The sequence below is a fragment of the Chelon labrosus genome, assembly GCF_963514085.1.
Source record: "Chelon labrosus genome assembly, chromosome: 4".
In the NCBI taxonomy this organism is placed as follows: domain Eukaryota; kingdom Metazoa; phylum Chordata; class Actinopteri; order Mugiliformes; family Mugilidae; genus Chelon; species Chelon labrosus.
This window is the reverse complement of record NC_140340.1, coordinates 24,224,346-24,249,936: the sequence shown is the minus strand read 5'-3', so window position 1 is coordinate 24,249,936 and position 25,591 is coordinate 24,224,346. Positions and strand designations below refer to the sequence as shown.

The 25,591-nt window shown below is 39.1% G+C and overlaps 2 protein-coding genes across 2 annotated transcripts in view; one reads left to right on the top strand and one right to left on the bottom strand.

The window, feature by feature from the left end:
- Window positions 1-25,591, top strand: part of stab1 (stabilin 1) — a gene marked incomplete at its 5' end in the record, with an annotated part of 69,184 nt that overhangs the window by 5,071 nt on the left and 38,522 nt on the right. Inside the window, 33 exons of the mRNA XM_084542762.1 lie at window positions 23-118; window positions 274-387; window positions 1,253-1,440; window positions 1,557-1,693; window positions 1,994-2,121; window positions 2,821-2,897; window positions 4,316-4,438; window positions 10,127-10,264; window positions 10,372-10,443; window positions 10,560-10,673; window positions 10,800-10,853; window positions 11,126-11,206; window positions 11,325-11,483; window positions 13,203-13,265; window positions 13,363-13,455; window positions 14,427-14,513; window positions 14,616-14,727; window positions 15,154-15,340; window positions 16,548-16,641; window positions 17,308-17,466; window positions 17,726-17,821; window positions 18,451-18,546; window positions 19,123-19,170; window positions 19,467-19,600; window positions 20,462-20,573; window positions 21,235-21,312; window positions 21,637-21,738; window positions 21,840-21,944; window positions 22,211-22,345; window positions 23,409-23,537; window positions 24,632-24,685; window positions 24,959-25,072; window positions 25,380-25,575. Of these exons, the coding sequence (XP_084398888.1) occupies window positions 23-118; window positions 274-387; window positions 1,253-1,440; window positions 1,557-1,693; window positions 1,994-2,121; window positions 2,821-2,897; window positions 4,316-4,438; window positions 10,127-10,264; window positions 10,372-10,443; window positions 10,560-10,673; window positions 10,800-10,853; window positions 11,126-11,206; window positions 11,325-11,483; window positions 13,203-13,265; window positions 13,363-13,455; window positions 14,427-14,513; window positions 14,616-14,727; window positions 15,154-15,340; window positions 16,548-16,641; window positions 17,308-17,466; window positions 17,726-17,821; window positions 18,451-18,546; window positions 19,123-19,170; window positions 19,467-19,600; window positions 20,462-20,573; window positions 21,235-21,312; window positions 21,637-21,738; window positions 21,840-21,944; window positions 22,211-22,345; window positions 23,409-23,537; window positions 24,632-24,685; window positions 24,959-25,072; window positions 25,380-25,575 (3,675 nt within the window). The remainder of the gene's footprint in view (window positions 1-22; window positions 119-273; window positions 388-1,252; window positions 1,441-1,556; window positions 1,694-1,993; window positions 2,122-2,820; window positions 2,898-4,315; window positions 4,439-10,126; window positions 10,265-10,371; window positions 10,444-10,559; window positions 10,674-10,799; window positions 10,854-11,125; window positions 11,207-11,324; window positions 11,484-13,202; window positions 13,266-13,362; window positions 13,456-14,426; window positions 14,514-14,615; window positions 14,728-15,153; window positions 15,341-16,547; window positions 16,642-17,307; window positions 17,467-17,725; window positions 17,822-18,450; window positions 18,547-19,122; window positions 19,171-19,466; window positions 19,601-20,461; window positions 20,574-21,234; window positions 21,313-21,636; window positions 21,739-21,839; window positions 21,945-22,210; window positions 22,346-23,408; window positions 23,538-24,631; window positions 24,686-24,958; window positions 25,073-25,379; window positions 25,576-25,591) is intronic.
- LOC311486769 (E3 ubiquitin-protein ligase TRIM35-like) lies at window positions 4,502-8,495 on the bottom strand. Its single transcript, XM_084542761.1, has one exon. It carries the CDS (start codon window positions 8,074-8,076, stop codon window positions 6,685-6,687), a length of 1,392 nt encoding a protein of 463 aa, XP_084398887.1. The 5' UTR covers window positions 8,077-8,495; the 3' UTR covers window positions 4,502-6,684.

Genomic DNA, 25,591 nt, shown 5'->3' with positions numbered 1-25,591 from the left:
AAATGTATTTGTGTCTGTACAGTGTGTGACTGTGTGCATGGAGTGTGTAATAAAGGTCCAGAGGGTGACGGACAATGTTTGTGTCAGCCTCCATATACTGGGAAGCGCTGTGACCAAGGTAAACTCATGACACACTGGATTATACTGGATTAGATTACATACATAATTTAAGTAAAACATTTATTGTTTGGACTCCATGTCCATGAAACATGAAGTGATATGTGCCATTAACTGCTAATATACGTATGTTCCTGTCTGTTGTGTTGTTGACAGTGAGTAACAGGTGCAGTAATTGCAGCCCCTACTCATACTGTAAAGGAGAAGCAGACGTGGCCGAATGTGATTGTTTGCCTGGATACAGAAAAACGCCACAGAATACATGCGCAAGTAAACATGCATTTATTTGATACCAAATGTATGTTAATGCTGTTGTCTATAAAGGGTTTGGAACATTTGATCCTGCTTAAAGGACAAAAACTATATGTTCAGTGACAGGATTAAAATGGCCTTTTATATTTACATATTCATGAGAATTAAAGTTTTAAGATATTTCACTTGGAACTTTAAACCTGTTTTAAACACAGACTTTGTGATTAAGTTATTTTGTTCACCAAGTAAGTCATCACATAAACTTTCAAAAATAACGTAAGAACTTCATACAGTGTGCAGTCAAAAGAGGAAACCTAAAAATCTAAATTAAATCACTGTTTGGTGTTTGCCTTTCAAAGAACATTTTTCCAGCTACTTGGTAGGTAGGTTGTTTCAGCATCTGGGAGAACTTGTCAGAGTTCTTTTCTTGATTCATGTCTCTGCTCTGTCTCTGTCTTTAGTGTCTTTATATGTTTCTACATATCTCTGCATGTCTCTATATGTTTCTTTATGCCTTTATATGTTTCTGCATTTTTCAGTGTGCCATTAAATGTCTTTACATGTCTTGACATATCTCTACGTGTCTTTATATATATCTCTTCATGTCACAGTTTGTATCAACATCTCTTTACATGCCACTGTATGTCGCTCATTGTCTCTGAATGTCTTTATATGTTTCTACATGTCATTACATGTCTTCAATTGACTTGACATGTCTTTGTATGTCGCTACATGTCACTTTTTGTCTCTACATGCCTTTACTTGTGTCTTGTCTTGACATTCTGTTCTTGCCCTATATAACTGGACTATAATATATATTAGCTTTGGGGATAAGATAATGAGTTTCATATGGAGTCATTGATATCTTTTTTTTCCTGGTCAGGTCTTTGTTCTAGAAGGGACTGTGATGTAAACGCAGAGTGCTCCTCACAACGGTCAAAGGTGACCTGCACTTGTAAGTCTGACTACCAGGGCGACGGTAGGATCTGCGTACCCCGAAACCCTTGCTCAGAAAACAATAGAGGGTGTCCCAGCAACTCTACCGTTTGTGTATTCAAAGGACCCAACAAGGTAAGGAGGCTTGAGCCGAGACTCAAGTCAGGTCAGAAGAAACAAAACATGAACAAAATCCTGAATCTGTATGACTTTAACGTAACTCTGTATTTGTCTGACTGTCTGTCTCACAGTCCAGCTGTGAGTGTATGTTTGGTATGTCCCCTATCCGTGGCAACCCTGAGCTGGGTTGTCACCTCGTCTCTGCCTGCTCAGCAGACTCCTGTGACCCCTCAGCTGTCTGCCAGACTGGACTGGATGGACAACCCAGGTAAGACACATGGACTCTCTGAACTAGGGCCTCTCTCTTGCTGTGAGGCACTAGATTTATAACCAGAAATATGAGGAAATATGACATCTCTGCTACTAACTCTCATTTACTGTCTAGATCCACTATAACTACAACCAGAACCAAAACTAGAAAACTGTCCAGACACATAACCTTGTCTATTCAAAACCACACTAGAACTAGTACTAGAGTGAGGACCTAGGCCTGGACCAGGACCCGGATCAGAGGAACAACAGCTGAAACAGACACTGCTCATCTTTCTGTCTTGCCCCACTCTCTCAGGTGTGTGTGTGAGGTGGGTCAGATTGGTGATGGTCGGCGTTGCTATGGTAACCTGATGGAGCGTCTCATAGACTTGGACAGGAGTGGCAGCCAGAGGGAAAATCTAACTGGAGCCGTTGCCCTCTTTGGTAAAAATTTAAAAGCAAAGTATTATGGAGGGGTTTCCAATTTATGAACAATTTAGGATGTTACTAATAAGAAAATTTGTTTTCCATATTTTATAATAGCTTTGCAATATGCAGTTGCCATGCATATCACCTTGCCAGAAACTTGTGAATTACTGTTGTGAGGTGAACACACACAAAATTACTAAAACATGAGAGATGACTGCAGCGTAAACAGCCCAAGCTTTAAGCTGACAAATTGTGTTAATCAGTTATTGATCAGCTATAGGATCATACTAAGAGACCCTGCTTTACTGCTTATTGTCGTTTTCTGGAAAATTGTAGGCATAATAATGTGATGCATGTTCCAGCTGAAGACATCAGTTTGCTGCTTTATCAGCTGTCACAAATTCCGGAACAGAAACTACAAACACATGTCAAACACAGAGTGTGATGAAGACGGTTAGAGAACACAGTTATGCACTCTGGGATACACAAGTAGCTTTGCTCCTTGGAGTATTTTATACTTTTATGAATCACAGTCTTTTTGCCCTGTGCCTACTCGCACATTGCACCCATCATAAACCTTCTGTTTTCACAACAGAAAAACTGTTTAACTTGATTCATTAAGCAAAATTAAAGCCATGACTGTATGTTTTAATAATTCACACACAAGTCTATAATGATTGTCTTTGACCTTTGGCTTGTGTGTTTGTATTTCAGAGAAAGGCTGTTCACTACAACTGAGTCAAAATGGACCCTTCACGGCTTTTATTCCCCTGCTGAAAACACCTCTGACTGTAGGTCACCTGTCTTTCTGAACTACTTCAATGTTTTCTTTTAATGATGCCTTTGTGTTCCCTTGCAAAGAAACACAGAAATCTTCTGAATGATATTACCGTGCATTTGGTTTATATTTAGGCTGAATTATTTGATCTGTGGTGGGAACAAAATCTCCAGAATGCGGAACTGAATTTGGTTAAACTGTTGACTGAACTGGAAGCTCCATGGTAGAATGTTTCTGCTGTTAGGGAGTCATCGGGATCTTTTCATTTCTCTATTTTGTGCCACTTTGTCTCCTCACTTCTCCTCCAGAAATTGGTCTTGAAGGATGTCAGAAATCCCTAAATCCTTCTTGTGGAGAGAGGATGTTTGTCAGAGAAGCTTATAATGAGGATGCAAGGGTGCCTTGTTTGCAGAAGACCTTTTGTCACCTGAGGCATATAGAAGAGATGACATACAGCAGGAACATTGTGTCATGTTGTGAATTGAATTAAAAGAAAATCTCAGGGTTCACAAATTCCTTTTAACAGCAATTTTATTTAAAACAGGCGATTAACAAATGCATGTCCTGTTATTGTAACCTTGACCCAAACCATAGTTTTGGAAATCAGGAATTGATTAATCCAGCAGCAACACTGTAGAAAGCAAGCAGAATATGAACTGCAGTCATAGTAAATCATTTTACCTTACAAAGAGCAGTAATAAGCCCAGTAGCTTCAAAATAGATAAAGAAGAAACAGATTAAACGCAGGTCTTTTAAACAAGTTCAGCTCAAAGCCCTGCCAGAAGATTCTCTCTACAAGAACTGAGTTATTTGCATTTACTGTCAGTGTGAATTGAGCTGGGAGCTTTCTTAGCAGTTGAGATGTTGGTAAGAGTAATACAAACTCTGTTTTAAATGTACCTAGGAGGTGCGAAGGACCAACTCATTTGCGTTAATGCGCAGTAACTACAGAAACCATGCAGTTACTTGCGACGTGATAACAAAACAATGGACTGATGGTGTATCTGTGGCCCGCATATATTTGTTTAATGCCTGTTCCTCCTGTAGGGTCCTTGTCTCTTCTTTTTCCAATTCAAGTGGGTCAAGATTAATGAGGAGAGGAGGTAACGGAAGGAATCAAGGAATGAAAAGAGGGGATTGTTTACTTTTAACACATTTGTTTATCTTTTCAACTGATTATTCAAGCAAGGTCATTTTATGTCCATCCTATCCTTGAGTAGCTCCACCTGTCAGTCACAAAATATATCTAAAAGGAAACTGACCAGGGTGTCTCATATTTTTGTATGCTCATGTAATCTGAGATTACTTTAGGATTTTACAGTTAGAAATGGAAAATGTTGGATATTCAAAGCAATAATTCAAACAGTTAGGAATTCAAAGAAACCATCCAACAATATATAGTGGACATTAAAGCCAACACTGTCTGTGCAGGGTATTGATGAGGTGTTGGTGTGTAAAAACCATCTGATCCTGGGCCAGCACCTCTATAAGGACATGGAGGGACGAGACTTCGACTTGTACGGAGGAGCCAAACTAAGGATTAAAGAAAACAAGGTAATACTTAATCTCCAAACTCAGTAATAACTATTTAATCTAGATGTTAAAGAGAAAATTAAGATGCATACCTGCTTCTTATCTAGTTTAGAAGACATTTGCCAAAACCAGATTGGCTAAAAAGCTAAAATATTTACCATGGCTTTGAAATACAGAGAGCACATTTTAGGTCTAGTGTACTCACGTGTCTGGAAAGAGTAAATACTTGGATATGTGGAACATATTCCAATGATCATGGTCAGAAATAAGTCCTCATGAGGCAGAAATGCTTAGACTGTTAGATAGCAATTATGGTTGCAAAGATACAGCATATAGTCAATGAAAAGTCTTCTAGCTTGATTTTATTTGTCTCACAATCAGAATAGGACACAGAAAAAAAGAGACTGCTAAAGAAAATCATTTGTAATTTTGATTTCATTAGTTCTGTTGATATTCATACTGTTAATGTAGCACGTCACAAATAATGCTTCTGTTTTTCTCACAGAGATTCAATCTCAATTGTCATTATCCACACAACATAAAGATGCAAGATCATGGTATCGGAAAAACATAATCGCAGCCTCATCAGCATCATCACTTCTCTAAAATCACTGTGTTTAAAATCAGCATTTGCAACATTTTCAGAACTGCCCACCACCGTAAACTTAAAAATACGCGCCATTTCACCATTCTGGCATCACTTAATTTTGCTTAAAGCTGAGTATATTGTTGCCAATATTAGTATTTATCTATTTTGATTCATTTGAATCTTGTTTAATGAATTCCTTTTTTATTTACATAGTCTCCAAATCACATCAGCAGTCATGCTATCAGTAATTTAGGTACTTGAGTTGTGTTATGTAAGTGTTATGACAAAATTAAACATTTAATGAGTTTGACTTACACTAAACTAAACACCAAACCACCAAAGACTAAGGCATTGTATCCGTACAGATGTCTTAATACACTTCAGAACAACTTCATGTGCCATGCAGTCAAGTTCATTTCCCATGTAAGTCTTATTGTTGTACTACAAATTGATACCGAAATATATTAAACAATGTCAGATGTACAGCATAGGATCCTGAGTCCTGTACTTCGTGAGGTTAAGTCTGATTTATAAATGAACATTAAGCTGTTAAGGCTTAGGATATGCATTAGGTGACATGCACTTTTCAAAAACTGTAACCACCCTATTTGATTCAATATCAATTCAGTTAGAGATATTTTAGTTTCAAAACATTTTCAATGAAAGAGATTTTTACAAAACTAATTGTTGTCATTGGTTTCAGAGATTTGTGGTATTTCCACAGTAGTTTACCTATAGTTGACACATCTTGCATATGGCTTTTCTTTTGTGCAGCTCTTCTCAGTTCGCATACTATTAGAATATAATCAGTTTTCAGGCCTGATGAAGCTCTCAGGGTTGTAGCTTCTGTTATGTTTTCAGTGTCCCTCACACGTGCACAGTCTCTGGAGGTTTGTCTCACAAGACCACAGCAAGATTTCTAGCAGAAGGATGCAGGAAATGTTGTTCTTTAAAAAGATCACAGAATTCTATGAATTGATATCAGATTTTTTGATCAAAATTGATTTGAATCGAAAAATAGATTTTTTGAAACCCAGCACTAGAGATACCACATATATACAATAACAAAGACAATACAAAATGTAGCTAAAAACTCATTATATCCTGCTTTTGCACGTTACTGTTTCTTCTGGTAGTTCTTAGGTCTGATCATACATTGAAAAGATTTGTCATTGTTTGATAGTCTCGTCCCAGAACATTCATTCATTCATTCATTCATTCATCTTCTATACCCGTTTAGTCCTGTTAAGGGTCACGGGGGTCTGCTGGAGCCTATCCCAGCTGTCATCGGGCGAGAGGCAGGGGTACACCCTGGACAGGTCGCCAGTCCATCGCAGGGCTAACACAGAGACAGACAACCATTCACACTCACACTCACACCTACGGCCAATTTAGAATCACCAATTAACCTAATGAGCATGTCTTTGGATGGTGGGAGGAAGCCGGAGTACCCGGAGAGAACCCACGCAGACACAGGGAGAACATGCAAACTCCACACAGAAAGGCCAGCCGGCCCATGGATTCGAACCGGTGACCTTCTCGCTGTGAGGCATCAGTGCTAACCACCTCGCCACTGTGCCACCCCCCAGAACATTCGAATAATTAATAAATTAATACAATAATCATTTTATTTTTCTATCCTGTTATCCAACCCATTATAAAATGTATCATCATAACCCTACCTGTGCTTTTCCACCATTACAGAGACATTTACTTGTAAAATCTTTAGTGGGAGGGGGTTTTCAGTATAGATGTAAGGAAACAGGGTACTAGTGAAACGGTGGGCGAAGGAGTGTATGTTTGTGTTGGTGTCAAGATCCAAGAAAGACAACTTTCCTCTGTCAAAGTCCAAGTGAACTCTGATTCTTTGCAGCTTATGTCCTGGCAGATCCTTCTCGGGACCTGGCGTTGAGAATGCTGAGAATTTACCATTGGAGAACAAAATTCTCCACAATCCAGACTGCAACTGTCCATTCGTTTGGATATACTCTCCCAACACACCCAGTTCCCAGTCCTTGTTGTCTCCAACATCAACATCCCAGACATGTGTCCCAGAACTGAATCCTTCAGAGTTGAGGACAGAGCAGGCAAACTTGGTCCTCTCTGGGTTTTGTGGAAGTTGTTGTCGTGCTCCAGATCTCACGCTGCTTAGATCTTCAGACACAATGAGTTCTGGGTCAGCAGTGTTAGGATCCAGAAGCACAGGGGTGTATGAGACCATCTCCTTCATTTTGTTCCAGATGTTGAAGGTTAGATTGCCCAGGTGTTTTACCACATCTATCAGTGCCCCTGAGACCAGCTGTGGATCATCTGGACGGGGACGTTGCTGGATTCGTCTCACTGCATCCTTGTAGTTTTTCAGGAATGAGATGTCTTCAGCTCTTAGCTCCTTCTCTGAGATTTTAATTGTGCTGGACAGAGCTGCTATATCTCTGCTGAGACCATCTATCTTCTCCTTCATCATCTGACACTTCTTCTCCTCTTCCTCCTTCAGAGCTGCAATCCTGGCCTTCTCTTCTTCATGTAGAAACTGGTGGAGCTTCTTGAACTGCTCCTTAATTTGCCCCTCTGTTTGTCGAGCCTGGTCTTTAATGTGTTTTGCTGTTTGATCACATTTTTCTTTAACTTGTTCAAAAAGTTCCAGATTCTCTTTTAACGGCTTCAGTAGTAACTGGAATTCCTCTCTGTGATCCTGTGCAGCCTCATCAATGGGTCGGAACTTGTGGTTGTTGTGTGTTTTTGAGTCTCGACAGATGACACACACCGGCTCCTGGTGGTCCAAACAGAAGATCTTGAGTTTCTCAGAGTGCAGACTGCAGATAACATCAGAGCCCTTAGAAGCTCTTTCTAGTAAGAAGGCCTCACACAGATTCTTTAATGCCAAGTTACAAGGAGGATTAGTCTTTGAGGATCTTCTCTTACAGCACGGACAGTCGCTTGTTTTTTTCCCCTTCCACCATTTCTGCAGACAGTCTTTACAGAAGCTGTGGCTGCACGACAGAACAACAGGGTTTTTGAAGATGTCATGGCAGACAGGACAAGAGAGATCATACTCTGAACCGGAAGACATTTTGTCTTTGAGCGAAGCTGAAAAACACAGCAGACTTACAACGAAGTCAGTCTAGAAAGTTACTCGTCATTTACTTTCACTTTCAGCTGTAGATCTGTCAGATCATAATGTGGAATCTGCAGCAGGTTGAAGTAAAAGTAGATTCCTCTTCCAGTATTCCCAGTGTTCCCACTGTTTCCACCTGAATCTGTAGAGGTGGTATATTTGGTTTGAAGTTGAATCTTACCGTCTTTCAGTGTGTGTCTCTTCTCAGGAACAAATAATCAACTGTATTTCCTTTCTGTCTGCTGAGTCATAGAGTAGGTGGAGCTTTGTCTTCTTCCTGTTTTTTCTGTTCAACCGTGCTTTCCTCAGTAAGTGTAGTAAAGGTAGTAGCCTCACTGCATTCCAGGAACGGATAAAACTCCAACAGAAATGGTCCTGTAAATGTCCTCCAGTAAAATAGTTGGTCCACACCAAGCATTTCATCTATAAAGGGACAATTTATGCTGCAGAAAAATTTCACAATCTCTGTTAGAAGCAGAGGTTGCGCTAGACTTTTTCGTTGTCGGTCATTTTGACTGACAAGGTCATAAAAATCCCGTCATAATCTATTTTTACCCGTCACTTCAATTTTTTAAAATGATAATAAAGACATATTCAATAGCATTTAATTTTCATTAAAGTTTCATTAACTTAGTCGTAACTTCAGTTAGCTTGCATGTATTAGTCACACCGTAATACCAAAACAGCTCTGAACTTGACACCTCTTTTGACAGTTTACAGTGTCTACAGTCGCACAATAGCCAGCGAGTTGCTGGTGCGCAAAAGGTAAATAGCTAATGGATTTCTGAAAACAATGATATCCAGGTTGACAAGTGGTGTTCCCATAACACTGAGGTACAGTACAGAGGCACTCAGTGTGCATAGCTACGGCGCAGGGGGTTATGCTGTAGAAAGCATTTATCCCTGTGTGCTGGTGTGTCCGTATTGTTATATATTTACACCACAGAAACACTACGTGTGTAAGTGTAACCTTTCATTAGAGCCCAACATCATGACTGATTTGTTACCAAGGGTCTCCAAATGGGACCGTTTTGGCACACTTTAGCAACTGTCTAAAATACTCATTTTCTGAAGTATTGCTATCAAATTTGAGATGGGATTAGGTAAGACTTCAAGCTGTGCTCTGTTGATTTCCAGTTAAAACCACCAAACTACAGTCGTTTTGAAGGCAAATATTATTGAAAAAAAAAATAGGCGGACGTAAATTCCTTCTTTTTCATTGTATTCAAACTTTTCTTATCCAAACACCTGTACTTTTGTTTTTTAAATTAACATAACGCAGTCATAGAAGCATGTTCACACTTATGCTTTTTATCTTGTGTCACATTGTATTTCAGTTGCATTGCAAATTTCATTTTTAAAATACAAGTTGTGATATGAGTGAACTGCTTTGAATTGTTTTACATCACAAAAATCAACTGATTTAATGGGGGTGTTTAGTATACAGGGTGGGCCAATAAGAACGAGGCTGCTCTTATGGCACTTTCATACATTTCTGTCCTTGTGGTTTGTTTTGGTTTCAAAATAAAATCGAAAAAAAAAAAAAAATAGACTTAAACGAACTGTAATTATTGGTACTGGACTAATAATGAGTGAAGATTCATTTGTCCAGGTTTGAAGGCCTCTATCTATCTTTGCCTTTGTTAGTCAACACACTTAATGCTACATACAGAGTTACTTTTCACCACAGTTGTGGTCCTAGGAATCGGAGATTGTGTTTCGGATTTCTCCAGTGATATATAACAACAGAAGTGTTTTAACTACCTAAGACAGCATTTTATTCTGACTGCATCCTAATTATAAAAATCTGTTTCCATCATAGTCCTGGGAGTACCACACACACTTAGAATGCTTTCTGTGAGCTCTCACAGTTTTGTCTCTGTCATGCACATTTTCACATGAAAACATCACAAGGTCTTAACTTTTTTTGTTTTAAATGCCTAAACATGGATTCTTGTTCACAGTGTGTAAGAAGTTCTCTCTCTTGTACTCTCTCTCATATTAGAGGTTCATCCTGATGGATGACCCTAGCAGGCTGTACACCGTCATCCAGCAAGACCTGCCAGCAGCAAACGGGATCATCCACATCATAGACCAGCCAATCACAAACACAATTTCTGACAGCCCTACCCGAGACGAACGGGTAAGATAAAGCCCCCCACCAATCCTAAAAAACACAAAATGAAAGTTTCACAATGTATGTCTCAACTAATTTTAGACATTTGTTCATGTTTTTTTTCTTGTGTCAAGTTTGCTGACAAGACAATTGGAGAGATTCTGACTAAGGATGGAAAATACAACCGCTTCCTTTCTTTGGTTGATGTGAGTGTCTTTTCCCGCTTGTATGTACTCATATGATTTGGAAGTGGTTCTAAAACGGAATCTGTAGAGAATCCCTCTATTTAATCAGATTTATATTTGTTTATGTGTGTTTGTAGAACTGCGGGTCGCCTCCCCCTCTGCGGGGTCCAGGACCGCTCACTGTGTTTGTACCGACCAACCAGGCTGTGGACCGAGCGCGAGATGGCAGCATCCTGTACATGCTGAATGACGTAAGAAGTCTCAGCTGGGCCTAAAAGATCAATCTGCTGGTTCACATGAAGAAAACACTAGTTTAATCTTTAAGAAATGTTCAGTAATTCCTAATAATATCAAACTATTTTGCTTTTTTTCCCAAGGCCAAACATAAACTTCAGGAACTCCTTAGACACCATGTTTTCTCCCAGGCTGTGGTAAGATGCCACCCAACACATTAATATTTATCTAACAATCCTTCCTTTGTGCTTCTTTCGTCCTTGATCCTCAGTGACTTCAACAATGAATATCTCTTGAACTTTTCTCTGTATTCACCTTCAGGCAAAATGTTTTATCTTCACCAACAGTAAGGCAGTAAAAGTAGCGATGGCACTAGGGTGTAGTTATTTTCTTTCGAGCATGGTGTTCGAAAATAGTGAATCTAGTGACTGTGAATCTTTCAAAGTTGTTGATTTGTTTTTGTCTGTAGCTGACAGCCGATGAGTTGGCAACTCTTCCTGAGATTCAGACGATGGCAAATCAGAAGATCAGCATCAGTGTGTCCGATGATGTAAGTGTCTCTCATTGGTTCTTCAGTGTCTGTCCTCGATTGACATGTTTCCTGACTAATTCACACTGAATATTAGCAACTTCTTTTAACAAACACTGTCTTCCTTTTCACCCTCCAGGGCAACATCCTCTTGGGTGACAAGGGCATCCGTTTGGCAAGCACCAACATTGTTGCATCCAATGGGATTATACATATGATTGATGGGCTGCTGTATCCGCCTTCCATCCTTCCCATCCTGCCCCATCGCTGTGACGTCATTGAGAGCAAGATCACTGTGGTGAGAAGATGGAGGTGGAGAGTCATCTCAAACTTTGAAACTGTTTCAGTCAGAGGAGATTTTGCTCTGAATAAACAATGAAGATTTTATTTAATAACATGCACAATAGAAAAATGTAAAAGTCTTTGGTGATTAGACCCGATAGCGATGTCATAGATTTTGAGGGGTAGAAGGTAAGGCCATGCTTAGTGTGGGTCTGGACAATAGTGTTGGTAGTAAGATAATAAAGCTGGATATGAAGACTACAGATGGATGGGGTGAAGGGACACCTGAAATCAGCAGAGGAGAAAGTATTTAAATTTGACAACAAAGACATTTGAATGGTTAAACTGGAAACTCCCACAGTCAGCTGAATACAACAGCGGAAAGACAGATAGAGAGAGAGGGAGAGAGAGAAAGCTGTGAATGATTGAGGATGAAAATAATTTTTGTGATTGAACTGAGCTTCATTTTAGAAAGAGCTACAGTGATACTAAGCCAAAATGAAGATCCAAGATTAGCAGCTGGGTTTCCCATACAGTTATAATACTATGGCGGCCTGCCAAGGTCTTATTTATTCCGCCATGGTCTCATAACAAATTGGAAATATTTTTGCACGTCTCAAACAACGTTTTGGATGTGCTACGTGCTGCCCTATTGCTTCCGAAAGCATTTCTTCCCCCTTCGACACACACATGCTGGCCACTCACCTGCTCTGTGCTGAATTTAACCTGATAGAAGAAAACAGCACGGACAACTCACATAACTCATATTTGCGTTGTTCACTAATGAAAACAGACTTTATTGCCACAGTTTAAAAGTCCAGTGTTTGCGCTTTAGATTTTTTAGACCATAGAGATTCATAGTCATTTAACGAGAGTAGGTCAAACTACGGCAGATGTAATTTGAACTAGTTGAACAAGCTTGCACAGTTAAAATGATACGTTTAATTTGCTGACACTTCATTTAATCTTACATAAAATTGTCCATTGTCCAGAATGCCTTGTTTCAACAGCTTATGTTTAGTATTCCTGTATATGAACTGAACAGGCTTGCTATTTCACTCTAAATCCAAAAAAAATAAAAACTGACTGATACAAAACACAGCTTCTTTCTACTGAGGTTCTGCTCCACTGAGAAAAAGAAAAAAAAGATCAATACTGATCAGTAACTGAGTTCATATCTGCTAAACTGGGCATTCATTTGTGTGTTTTTTCTCTTTATTCTGGCACTTCATCCAGACTACAGGCTTCATTTTATTGTTTTCTGTTATTAAACCAGGAAGAAGAAGGAACAGAAGTACATCTTTATACTTGTTGGAAACTCTTAAAATAAGATTAACTTCTGCCTGTTCTGTGACAAGGCTGTAACTCAAAACTTTGTCTCACTCAAACAACACATTCAAATGACAGGAGCTTGCTTCAGAAACAGAAATATGGCTTGCTCCTATGTCATCCGTGTTTTAATGTGGATAGAATGACTTGTGGAAACAGACTGGTGTGGGTGCACGTTGTTACTGCAACTGTTTGACGATGAACAAATCCAAATGGTGTTTCAAGTTGTTTGCATTAACCTCATTTTTTCTATTATCTGATTATTTTAACTTTTAGCAAGTAGTGTGAGCAGTACATGTAATGGAAATATGACTTCAGCCAACATCATCAGATTCATAATTGTTAATCTCTTCCCACAGACAGTAACCAGTAACTAACAAGTATTGAATGCTGTATGCTTTTTCAGGGTCCATGTGTTCACTGCAGTTACCTCTATGAAACTCAGTGTCCAACGGGCACCACTGAAATGGTAATATCCATGACTCTCAATGCAACTGTTCAACTCTATTCTCATTAAAAAGCAAAGAAAACAAAATGCCGACAGGTCAGTGTTTGTCTGTCTTTAGGATCGTCATCAGATTGGCTGTGAGTACGTCACTTCTCCTCTCGCGCCAAGTCTCAGTAAAGGCTGCGCCAAATACTGCAATGCCACCAAACAGGTGAGAGTTTAACTTTTTCAACCACGTTGAGCTGGTCTAACTGTGAATGGTGTCTTCAAATGAACAGGTGTCGACAATTTCAGTAAAGTTCAGTGAACTACACAGACATTATTAGGTATCAACAGTTTTGACATATGCAGACTTTGGTTAAACGTTTTCTCACTTTTCCATCGTAATACAGAAACTGAAATAACACAAAATTAATCTTGTAGTCAGCATAGCCATGCAATGGACAAATCAGAAACTGGAATCAAATTAGAAATTAGAATCTTAAGATCAGACGAGCAATTATTATTCATAACAATTTTCCAAGTAGCTATACCAGTTGTTTTGTTTGAAACAGTGGCTCACACGATGACAACCAAAAAGTTAAATGTCACCCAATCTTTGCAGATCATCTTAGAACCAGAACTTGTTTTCGTCTTTGTTCATAACATGATCTACTGACATTGTTATTAGCCTCACTGGGTAATTGTTTTCAGCACACGACTCCAAAAACACAGTGTGAACTTCTTCTCCGTACCAAACAGCAGACAGAGTTAGCAGTTAGCTGGTCAACATCGTAGATCTGGCTCACTAAGCACCTAACATGCTCCCCATCTGATAACGAAATAATAAACAAATATTTTATAGACAGATGTCCATAAAACATTTCCTTTTGAAACTGACAAACTGCTGATTTGTGATATAACCACAATCAGCAATAGCAGTTTTCAAAAGAGGACAGCATCCAGTTTGATCAGTTGTGAAGGGAATGTGTTTCAGCCATATTTCATGTGTCTTCATGTGTCTTTTGCATTTAGCATAAAATAAAAATAGGGCCAACAAGGGAAATTGGAAATGGCCTAATTGACCAAGCTGTGCTTTGCTGCTGTCAGTGGTCATATGGTGGATTGGGTTTTCTCTGACTTTTGAAACATTCAGTGTCATTTTGTTTTAATGTATGTATGTTGTGTGTGTGGTTTTGTCAGGTACCCGAGTGTTGTAAAGGTTTCTATGGCCCAGACTGTAAACCCTGTATTGGAGGTTTCCAGCATCCCTGCTACGACAAAGGAACAGTAAGTAATATTCACACAGGTGTAACTACGTCTCCTGTCTAGTCTCTCAACTGATGTGATGTGATTTTGTTAAAACTTCATTTTATTTCTGAACACATACAGTGCTTTGATGGTATCAGTGGCAACGGCTCATGCAGCTGTCAGGCCGGCTTGCGGGGTGTTGCTTGCCACATTTGCGCAGATCCGTCAAAGCATGGAGAAAACTGTGATGAAGGTAAAAGCTGCTCTTCACTGACACTTAAGCAGTTTAACGACTGTTTCATCTTGGACACGTCCCTTAAATACACTGTCGCCCATAAAGTTGGAATAATTTAGTTTTCAAACACATTCCTATTTTTATAAATCTCACAATCATCCCCCTGAGAAGAGGTAAAAAAAATTTTATTCCAACTTTATGGGCAACAGTGTATGAAATACTACCTGGTTTAGATTTACTCTTCCAGTGGCATTTCTCAATTATGATTCAATTTTTCTAAATTTAAATGGACTATTATAATTTTCATGTATAATTTGGTAGTGTGGAAATGTGCCATTCTTTGCACCAGTGTTCTATGGAAAGCAAGGTCACGGCCGTTGTGGTTTATTCTAACTCTTCTTGATCAACCTGAAATTATCACATGATGTGTTTGTGTTTCTTCAGACTGTCGCTGTGTCCATGGCGTGTGTGATAACCGTCCAGGCAGCGGTGGTGTGTGTCGAAGAGGCTCCTGTTTGGAGGGATACTCCGGTGAAAACTGTGACAAGACAGCCACGCCCTGCAACTCTGATGGACTCCTGGAGCACTGTCACATCCACGCATACTGTACACACACAGGACTGAATACCATGTAAGACAATACTACTACTTCTGCTGATTTATTTTCAGTATTCTGAGTTGTATTTTAGTAACTGTATTGGAATTAGTCAACAAAAATCGTTTATCAGTAACTAATCATTACTGAGGATTGAAGGACGATTTTTATGGTTGACTGAAAATGCACAGATCAAATATAAAACTAAAACCACCTGCCTAATATTGTGTAGGTTTCTCTTGTGCCTCCAAAACAGTTTTGACTCGGGGTGCCCTGTAGTTTTGGACATTGCTAGTAGGAGGCTGTGGTTCCTAGGAGTTAAGGGGGGGCTCTGTGGATGGGGTTTGTTCCAATGCATCCCACAGATAGTTTAGGATCCAGAGAGTTTTGCAGATGGGTGAACAACCTGGGCTATTTTTCATAGTTTTTAAGTTGTTCCTGAGCAGTTTTTGTGGGTGGCATACTGCAGTGTCCTACTGGGGATTACTGCTGTTGTTATGGTGAGTCCTGTTACTATGGGGTGGGTTTTCCTTGTCATCAACAATGTTTAGGTGTGTCTAAATAACATCCACATGAATTTCACAACCAAAGATTTCCAAGCAGAACATTGCATTGTAACGAGATTATCATTTTACCTGTTAGTGGTTTTAATATTGTGACTGATCAGTGCTGCAGTCTAGAGCTGCAGTTCTTCATAGTACTTCTATGTTAGTTTACCTTTCTAAAACGTGGACTTGCCCTCCATAGATTAGATTAAAAAATGTCAACACTTTTTGGATGCACTGATTTAATTTGTTAATTACTGTTTATTCATTGATTTATGGCCAAATACCTGTAAATCTTCATAGACATCCCCATTAGCCTTAGTTGTACTAAATGTTTAGTGTGATTGTTAGTGTGAAGTCTACATCCGACTTACCAGAAAGGAAAGGAAGGAAGTTGTTAACTGGGAGTACTAGATTACTAGAGCAGAAAGGGGGTTCTTGTACCGAGATGTAATAGCATAGCAAGAAAGGTGTGGACCTGCGTGACTAAATGTAGCTCCTGATGATTCCTCCTGTTGAATAATGATGGCCCAGGTTCTTTGTTGTGTGTTGTCTGTGTTTATAGTGTTTATTGATGTGATTAGTTTTACATTGATAAGCTGCAAAACAAATAATTTATCAACTGAATTCAACACCTTTTACTCATCTGTTACTGCTGCACCTGTTGAATTTGTTAAACTTTTCATTTCTGGCTCTAGGTGTGTGTGTAGGGATGGATATGACGGTGATGGTCACTCCTGTACTGCCATCAACCTCTGCCTGAAAAACGGTCGGGGAGGCTGTGACACCAATGTAAGACTAACTGTGTTTCCTGATACAAAATAATATAAATAACCCAATGTATTATTATTATAATAATAGTTATAATGATACAAAAAAAATAGTCAAAACACGATCCTCCTCCTTCATTTCTAAGAAATAATCTGCAACATCCTTATAAATCTAAGAATATTTAGATTAATAACACAGGATGAAGTTGATGAAGTGAAAATGTGACATTTTTGAAGTGTATTGATGAGGTGTATTTGACTTCCTTTCAACAGCTGCTCAAAAATAAGCAGTCACTATTTTTTTATATTAAGGGTGCTCTGATCAATCAGCCACCAATCATTATCGTCGATAATCCACCTAAATAGTTTGGGGAGAAAATCAGAAAATACGATCAGATGACGTAGATTCAATCGATTTTTGAATTATTTTCAGACTTGATGTTCTGTGTACATTTTCTTTTTAGTAAGTAAATGTTTTACCCGGCATTAGAACCAGACTTTGTACATAAAAATGAGTCAAAATAAATAAGTGTTTTTTTTCAGGCAGACACTGTGACCCGTCATCGTTGATTGCTATCAACCAATAGCATCAGAAATAATCAAGTATCAGGATTAGTAACAGTAATACATAACAGTATTAGGCTTAAAACTGCTTTAACAAACCCGTCCTATCTCTCTTTCTCTGCAGGCCGAGTGTGTTTATGTGGGTCCAGGTAATGTGTCGTGTGTGTGTGCCGAGGGCTGGACAGGTGACGGTAAAGTGTGTGTGGAGATCAATAACTGTGAGCTAGAGAGTCGAGGAGGCTGCAGCCCCAACGCTGACTGCAAACACATCGGACCCGGACAGGTCATTTACAGTTTAAGATGGATAATTAAATAATAATAATTCTCCTTGCAGTGGCAGATTAAAAAAAAATACTTGGCTCTGTCACACTATTGTTTTAGCAAGTGTACTATACATTGATCAGGCATAACATTGTGACAAACTTCTCCTGCTGTCTATGTGGTGTATTAGCTAAATACTAACAAACCTGAGGATAAATAGATGATGACCGTCAGAGACTGATTGTTCATCTGACTGTTCTTTTCAATTTTTGTGTCTGCAGAGTGAGTGTGTTTGTAAAACTGGCTACATGGGGAATGGTAACGTGTGCGATCTCGTCAACCCCTGTCTCATAAAGAACGGAGGCTGCCATGACCTGGTACTAACACACACACAGTCCACACTGAGAGATTGATGAGCTTTTTCTGTCAGCCATATTGTATATCCGACACAAGGGGGCGTTACCCAACAAACTGTGACAAATAATCCAACAACGACACAAACCTACAACTAATGCATCCTATGAGGCAAACAAACCCGTGACTGTAGCAAATCTGTTGATTATTTTCTGAGTTGTTAAATAATCCTTTGAGTTACCACTAAATAACGTCCATGACTTGTATCATCAATCTTTCAACCTTTCATTCAAACATTTTCTCTTCATGTAATGTATGCTCAGAGAGGTTTAGTTGACTTCTTGTCTGAGAAACAACAGATGAGGACGCAACAGTGAATCCTAGACACTGACCACCAACCAACAATTAGGCAAAACTCACTGTAAGAGTCCAAATACTGATGCTACTATCTTGTTGTGACAAAATGACATCTTCTCTGTTGAGATGCAGAATACTTGCTGTTGTGAATGAACATACTGTACGTGTTGCCGTTTTTAAGTATCCTCTTTCTTCATATGAAGACATAATAAAAGATTTGATAATTATTTGTGATATTGCAGATACAGTTTTGAGGAGTTAAATTACTTCTTGTGACAGTTATTTTGTTGTTCAGGCAAAATGTGAGTTGACGGAGGGTGGACCTCACACCTGCACCTGTCCTGAGGGCTATGCTGGAAACGGAAACATCTGCTACGGATCATTAATGGATGTAAATATTCGTCTGTTGTGCAGTGGAAATAATTGCAGTGGACTTCAGTCATGTCCATAATGAAACAAAAACAAATAATTTTTTTTATATTGGAAAAATTAGGTAAGAGTGACACTGTAAGATTTATTTCAGACTGGAGTGTAATTATGGCCTCCTGCCTTGTTGTTGGTTTAACAAAAGAAAAATAATTAAGCAGGCAGCATTTTTACTACAGGTGAAAAACTACATGTTGTTTATGCAAAATAGACAAAATCTTGTTTTTAGATTACAGCTTTAATGCTGTTAGATGACCAGTGGTTTCTGTACATGACACGTTCTGCATATTCTCCTGGTCAGACTTGTTATCAAAACAGCATGAAAAGTAAAGTGTTTACAGTTATACTCAAGACATATGCTTTTTTCTTTCAAGTTTTTTTTAAATATTCAGAAACATCCTTCATATCTATTGTATCTGTGCTCAGAAAGATATTTCTCATAAACCAAAGTACATATTATTTCAGGCTTGTTTGCCCATGTAATCTGAATACATAAACAGCGCATATACAAATACAATACTGATAATGTATTTGTTTGTAGGAGCTGGACATGAACCCAAAGCTGTACAGTTTCAACCGACTGACCCAGGTATGCATGAATCAAGACTTACTGTAGTTAATTAGTCAGTTTGTGTTCAGTCTTTAAGTCACATTTAAATGCATCTGGCAAATCAAAAGTCCTGTTGCTCCTGCGTGGGCTTAATAAATTTAATCTAAAAGTAAACCTAACATTAGTACTGAAATGCACCAAGTTTATAAAAGGGGTTCCAGACTATAAATCTGTAACAATGATTTCTTCTAAAGTAGATGTAGCTGCTGTAGTTCTCCCTGCTGTAGTATTTTTAGAAGACAGATACAAGAATATTGCTTTTTGTTTGTAATCAGAAGTTCAGTCACTCCCCTGAGGACCTGAGTGGGAACATCACTTTGTTGATTCCAACCAGAGAAGCTCTGAGGAACATCAGTTCAGGTGACGACTCATTCTGGACCAGCCGACACCACCTGCCTCACTTCCTGCGGTCAGTGACCTCACACACACACACAAAATGTGTGCATCAGAATCGTTGTTATATCCGTGTGTCCGTTACAGAAAGATCAGGGACAAGTTTAGCAGAAAAATAGAAATTGAGGAAAACTGCTCACTTAGCTGTCAAGGCAGATTTATGATTCAGCGTAGCATCACATGCACCTCCCCAAATATGTAACTGCACATTACGGCAACCCAGACCCAGAATGCATTTCCCTATCCAAGTCTCTCAGTGGTCAGAGAAGCACAAAAAATTGTCCCTTCTTCTCTTCTTCTGTCTCCTACACATCACTAATAAGACATGTCAACATTTATTGGCTCCAACATGATCCGCTCAGTTCCGATCACCACCGTTTGAAGCAACAACACAGCTGGCTACCCGCCAACCATCAGAACAATGCAGACACAGCAGCGCACAAATACAAACGTTTACACCAGCGCAAGTATAAACCAACCTTGAATGTCCTGGTATTCGACAACTTTATTACAGCGTACTGTAAGGGTACTGAAGGGAATAAGCTGCAGCAAAAAAGGCATTTTTAACTCTACTTCCGGATTGTTGTTACAGCGATGTTCACATGGGCACATTAATACTAGCAGATAGAATAGGGAGGCTGTCAGTAACTTTCAGTTATGTAGGCAGTGTAGAGATGCTTTGTGTGTGAGGGTAGCTTTAGTCTGGAAAGTGAGAAAGCTGAGCTCTCAGCCATATTCCACTGAGCCATATTCCACACAAGAGCCAATTTTGATTGTTATTGATGCTATATAAATAAATTAACTGAATGTATCGGAACAGGAGTATGCATCAGTGAAATGAGTCCTAACTGCTTCCACTTGCACATCCTTGATTCAGGGCCCACTTCTTACGGGGGATCTACTCTGTTGAAGATCTGGACAAACTCGTGGGTAACAGAGTTCCTACCCTTAACCCACCCACCCAATGGGAGATCAGCAACAGCAGCGGGGTAAGAGTAATTGACTTACTCGTTGGGTGACTACACTTTTAGATGGACTTACTAAGTCTGTGAACAGCTCACCACTTCTGAAGAGCTGCTGCAGATACCAGAGGTGTAGTTAGGATGCCATGTATGAAATATGTCCATCCTGTGAGAACTTTTTTGACACATTTGGACGAACATCTGATTCTCTTTGAAACAGTGCCTACAGATAAAGGTGGTGTACTTGAACAATACCACAAAGGACATTTGCTATTTTAATTTATTTAAGAAAAATGTCTATATCCATTTACAAGTAAGCAAAGCCTCCACAATTCCCAACAATGGAAAAATAGCTCAAACACCTTAAAAAGTGCCAGTAGTCTTGGCTGCATTATATTTAATGATTAAGACACTACACTGTACACAGATGATATGCAGCTTCAGTAAATGATTTAAAGTCTTGTTACCTCATTACTATGTATGTTAATGTTGCATCATATCATTATTGTTACTATTTGACCCATTTCATTCATTTTTTAAACTCGGATAAACCTCACCAAGTTCTCAGAGGTCTCAGTCTCAGATGTAGATTGTGTAACCCAATAATCTATCACACTTGACAGAATCTGAGTCCTAGTTCAGAGCTAGGTGAGTACTGGTTGTAGAAACATATTTTGTTTTGTTGCAGGTGACCCGCATTGGAAATGCCTCCATCCTCACCCACAACATGCCTGCAATCAACGGCTACATCCACATCATAGATCGGGTATTTGTCCATTCTGGTGCTTTAGCAGCGGTGCAGATTGAGGTGGAGTGTGTCTGTGCATGTAAATGTAAAGTTTGTCAAGATAAGATAGATGAAAGGTCAGCGGGTCATTTCAATTTAAAGTAATCATCCTCTCGGGGCTATGAATATCCATAGGCAATTTCACAGACAATTTTCACATGTAAAACTGATCAAACAAAAAAAATACAGACTAGAAAGACTATTTAATGACATAACAAATGACTGTTTACCAGTGTAGTTGGACTGTTCCCTCACTGAATTACGTACTGTATATACAACGTTTGTCTGTCTGGTTGTGAACAGATTCTGGCACCACCGCGGTCAGACCTCCCCCCTGATCCTCTCTCCCTGATGGCATTCTTGAACTCCTCCACCAATTTCACTCTTTTCAGACAGTACTCCCCGGTAAGATGTGTGAATTAGTTTGTTATTACTTCATTATGTGTTTTGACCCAATCTTTTTATTTGTGTTATATTTATATTTGTGTGTGTGTATTTCCTCACAGATATACAACTTGTCAGAGGATCTGAGTGGTGTTGAGTTCACCCTCCTGCTGCCAACAGATGAGGCCATTAAGCAACACCTTAGCAGGACTAACTCCTCCATCATGGTAGGTCAATGATGTGATCCACTGAAAAACTCCACTATGATCAAAATAACACCGAACTGGAAATCCAGAAAACCAGAATTACATCCCCACAAACACATACATAAAAGCTCTCATATAAATGCATTTATCATATACTGTATATATATTTATAAATGCCTGGACAGACTCCAGCTTGACTACAACCAACAGACAAACTCACTGACCAGAGTTGCAGACAGGAATAACAATAAACTAGAATGATCTTTTAACCTCTCCTGTCTGTCCAGGATTCTGATCTTTTCAAGTACCATGTGATTCCCAACGAGCTGGTCTTCCCTAACCGCATATCTGACGGCACTTTGAAAAGTACATTGCTCGGCAATGACTACCAGGTCCAGTTCCACGTAAACGACAAAAATCAGGTAACAGTATCTTTACCAGCACAAGCTGTACAGTCATGTGGTAAACCTACCGGACACTGCTGCTTTTGAATTGGAAGTCATTGGGGCAAGTTATTGATATATAAATTAAAAATGTGGACACGTTTTGGTCAGTGTTGCAATATTTTTTAGTAGTGATGAAGCTGAGGGAGGCTATATGTTTTAGATCTCCCCAGCAGTGAATTGAAGGACATTGTGTGAGCTCTGCCTAACAACAAAACCTATGCGATGAGGAGGGATTGTCTGGAAGTGGTTCGCAATGTTTATTAACCCATTCAGGCCTAAATACTCTTCTGTAAACCCCCTCTCAAAACCTGAGGTTTTTCAAAATATGTCAACACTTACTAAAACCTTAATTTCTCAGGCTCTGTAGCAGATAAAAACATGAGATGAAAAGCATTTGACAGCTTACTTATTTGGCTTTCAACTTGCCTGACTTGCTAGGGCATAATCTTCAAATGCATTTTTTTTAAAAATCAATAAACACCAAACATTTTTAAAATTTTGAAAATCAGTAAAGATCTATTTTTTCAATTACTTCGTCAATATCACTTCCTTCACTTGAGTCAGCCATGACGGATCGCTAGCACGGTGTTTAAAAATTTCGACCAAAACATACTCCACGTGTAGGCTTATTTCGACCAATCACAAAGCGTTTTATTAGTCACATGAGTTTAAAAAAAATCCCTAAGCATCTCTGTCACTCACCCAAGAATATTTCAGCCAATCACAGTGCATATAATTGGCCATGTGCCATGAAAAAGACGACAACGCTCAAAATGACACAGACGCGTTTGCCGGCCTTAATGGTAACTACGCATAGATGCGTGATCCGGTCTGAATGGGTTAAATATATTAGCAGTAGTAATAAGAGAACAAGCAACCCCTATAAAAAGGGAAATCAGTCAAAAAATATATACATGACTGGTTTTTTTTTAGTATAAAAGATTCATAACTAAATATGCTAAAACACGCAAACACAGTGGTTTGGTCTTTTGATTCAGTGAGAGGAGTCTGATTTGTTTCTCCTCCTCTTGTCCTCCAGACATTTGTGAATGATGTTCCTCTTGACGGCAGTTTCATCGAGACACAGTACGGTGTAATTATGGTCCTTCCTCAGGTCCTCAAACTCCGCCGCAACAGATGCTCCAAACAGGTCAACCTGCAGGTCAACGTAAGTAGGAGGGAAATGGAAGAAAGATGCATCCATGGATAGATGGGTAGACTAATGGATGAATGAGTGGAGGAATTTGAATTTGATGAATTACCTGTTTTAATCGTGTTTATGCAGCAGCACAACATGCAAGATGAGGGTGAATATAGATTGGATGGTGTGGTCATGAATTAATGCACTCTCTACCTGTTATTCCAACCAGTGTGTAGAGATTTGTATGGTTGTTATCTTTATTATCTCCTGCTGAATCAGACCACTGCAGAGATTAGACTTTTATGCCAGTGACCTCTTGAGCATATGTGGACTTCACTACTCATGTAAGACATGACAAATCAACTCAAATAAAGAAGATGAAGTAGCTTTAGTGTTAAAATGCATCCAAACGTGTGTGCTGTGCTGTGAATACGATACAAATTGTGGAACAAGCTGTAAAGTCTTTCTCACTCACTGAAAGCAAACACTGGCTGTGATGTTATTTCATTGAGTTATTTATTTATCTCCGTCTCGATATTATTTTAGAGACCCGCTCAAAGATCAGATTACATACGCACAGTAATGCCACAATGTTTACAGCAGTTAAAACAAACTCTCAAATTAACCAGATGAAGATAAATTCTTTTACGACAGTTACACACAATGTACTGGTATCAAATGATTTTATTTGTTCATTTCCATTTGGATTTATTTATTATTTAGTTATTCATCAGAATATTTTAAAAGGCTCTTATTACTAATGAACAGATATAACTTCTGATGCTTTTGTCTTTTCTGGTGATCATTCAAAATAGCTGTTGTGTTTATTTTTTTTTTTATGTTTTTTTTTGAAGGAATGAAAAAAAATAAAAAATACATACACTTATACCACCTACAGTTGAGGAGGTGGTCCGTCAGTGTGGTCAGGACACATTGTGTGTTCCCACTGTTGATAGAATGTGGTCACAAGTGGCCCAGACCAACCCCAAATATGGTCTGAGTGATCATATCTTAAATGTGTACTCAATGTGTTTTGGGTGTGTCACACTTGGACTTAAAGCTTCACTTAGGATTGTAATACCAGATCTGATCAGAGCCTCTGTTATTTTGTCTTTCTCCAGGGAAGGTGTACAGACTGTAATGGACCACCTCGATGCCTCTTCAGCTACAAACCAGTAAGAAAGCTGTTAGTCTGCAGAGAGTGGACACAATAGTGCTAACACCAGTGCAGCTTAATTCAAAATACATCATTCACACCCTCGAATATGACCTCAGGTTTTCAAATCAGACAAAACAGTCACAAAGAGAGAGTTGGAAGGACTGGGTTAGTAATAAAAATATGTTACGTGTGTGGCTGTTGTCATTGTGTCACACTGTGTTTATTATCAAATATTGTCTTATCATCTTTATATAAATATTTTATTTGCTTTGTTTGTGTCCTACTCCAGATCAGAGCACAGTTTCCGGCCAACATGCGGTCAAACTGTAAATACAGGAAGCGGGTTGGATCCAGGAGGAAGTCAATGCCAGGCTGTGTCATCAAATGTCTTCGGCTCACCACGGTTTGACGCTACTTCTATACCTTTAGTCCTGCCATGTGGCTACTCCACTGAATGGTGTCATTCCTTTCAAGCTCTGACTTGAGAGAAGTTCATTTCAAATTAACGAATTTAACCAGTAGTGATTTCCCTAGTTTTTTGACACACAATAAAAATCAGTCTTGTTGTTGTGAGAGGACATTTTTAGTTATCTGGTAATGTCTGAATGACAAAAAGCCATCAAAAACTGAAGTTCTAAATTCAGGTCTGAAAAGATTTTAATAATAATAATAAAAGTTATGATAATGATATTGTTATGTCTGTCCTTCAGGATCTCTCTTGCTGCCCTGGTTACTATGGACACGAGTGCTTCAAATGCCCGGGAGATGTCGGCAACTGGTGCTCCAGTCACGGGGAGTGTCAGGATGGTAACCATGGCAGCGGTGAGTGCCGTTGCTACGAGGGTTTCCATGGCACTGCGTGCGAGGACTGTGAGCCGGGACGATACGGAGTTAACTGCTCCTCCAGTGAGCAACACACACA

Coding starts and splice junctions, on each gene's coding strand:
- LOC311486769 (XM_084542761.1), bottom strand. CDS start 8,076: ATGTCTTCCGGTTCAGAGTATGATCTCTCTTGTCCTGTCTGCCATGAC.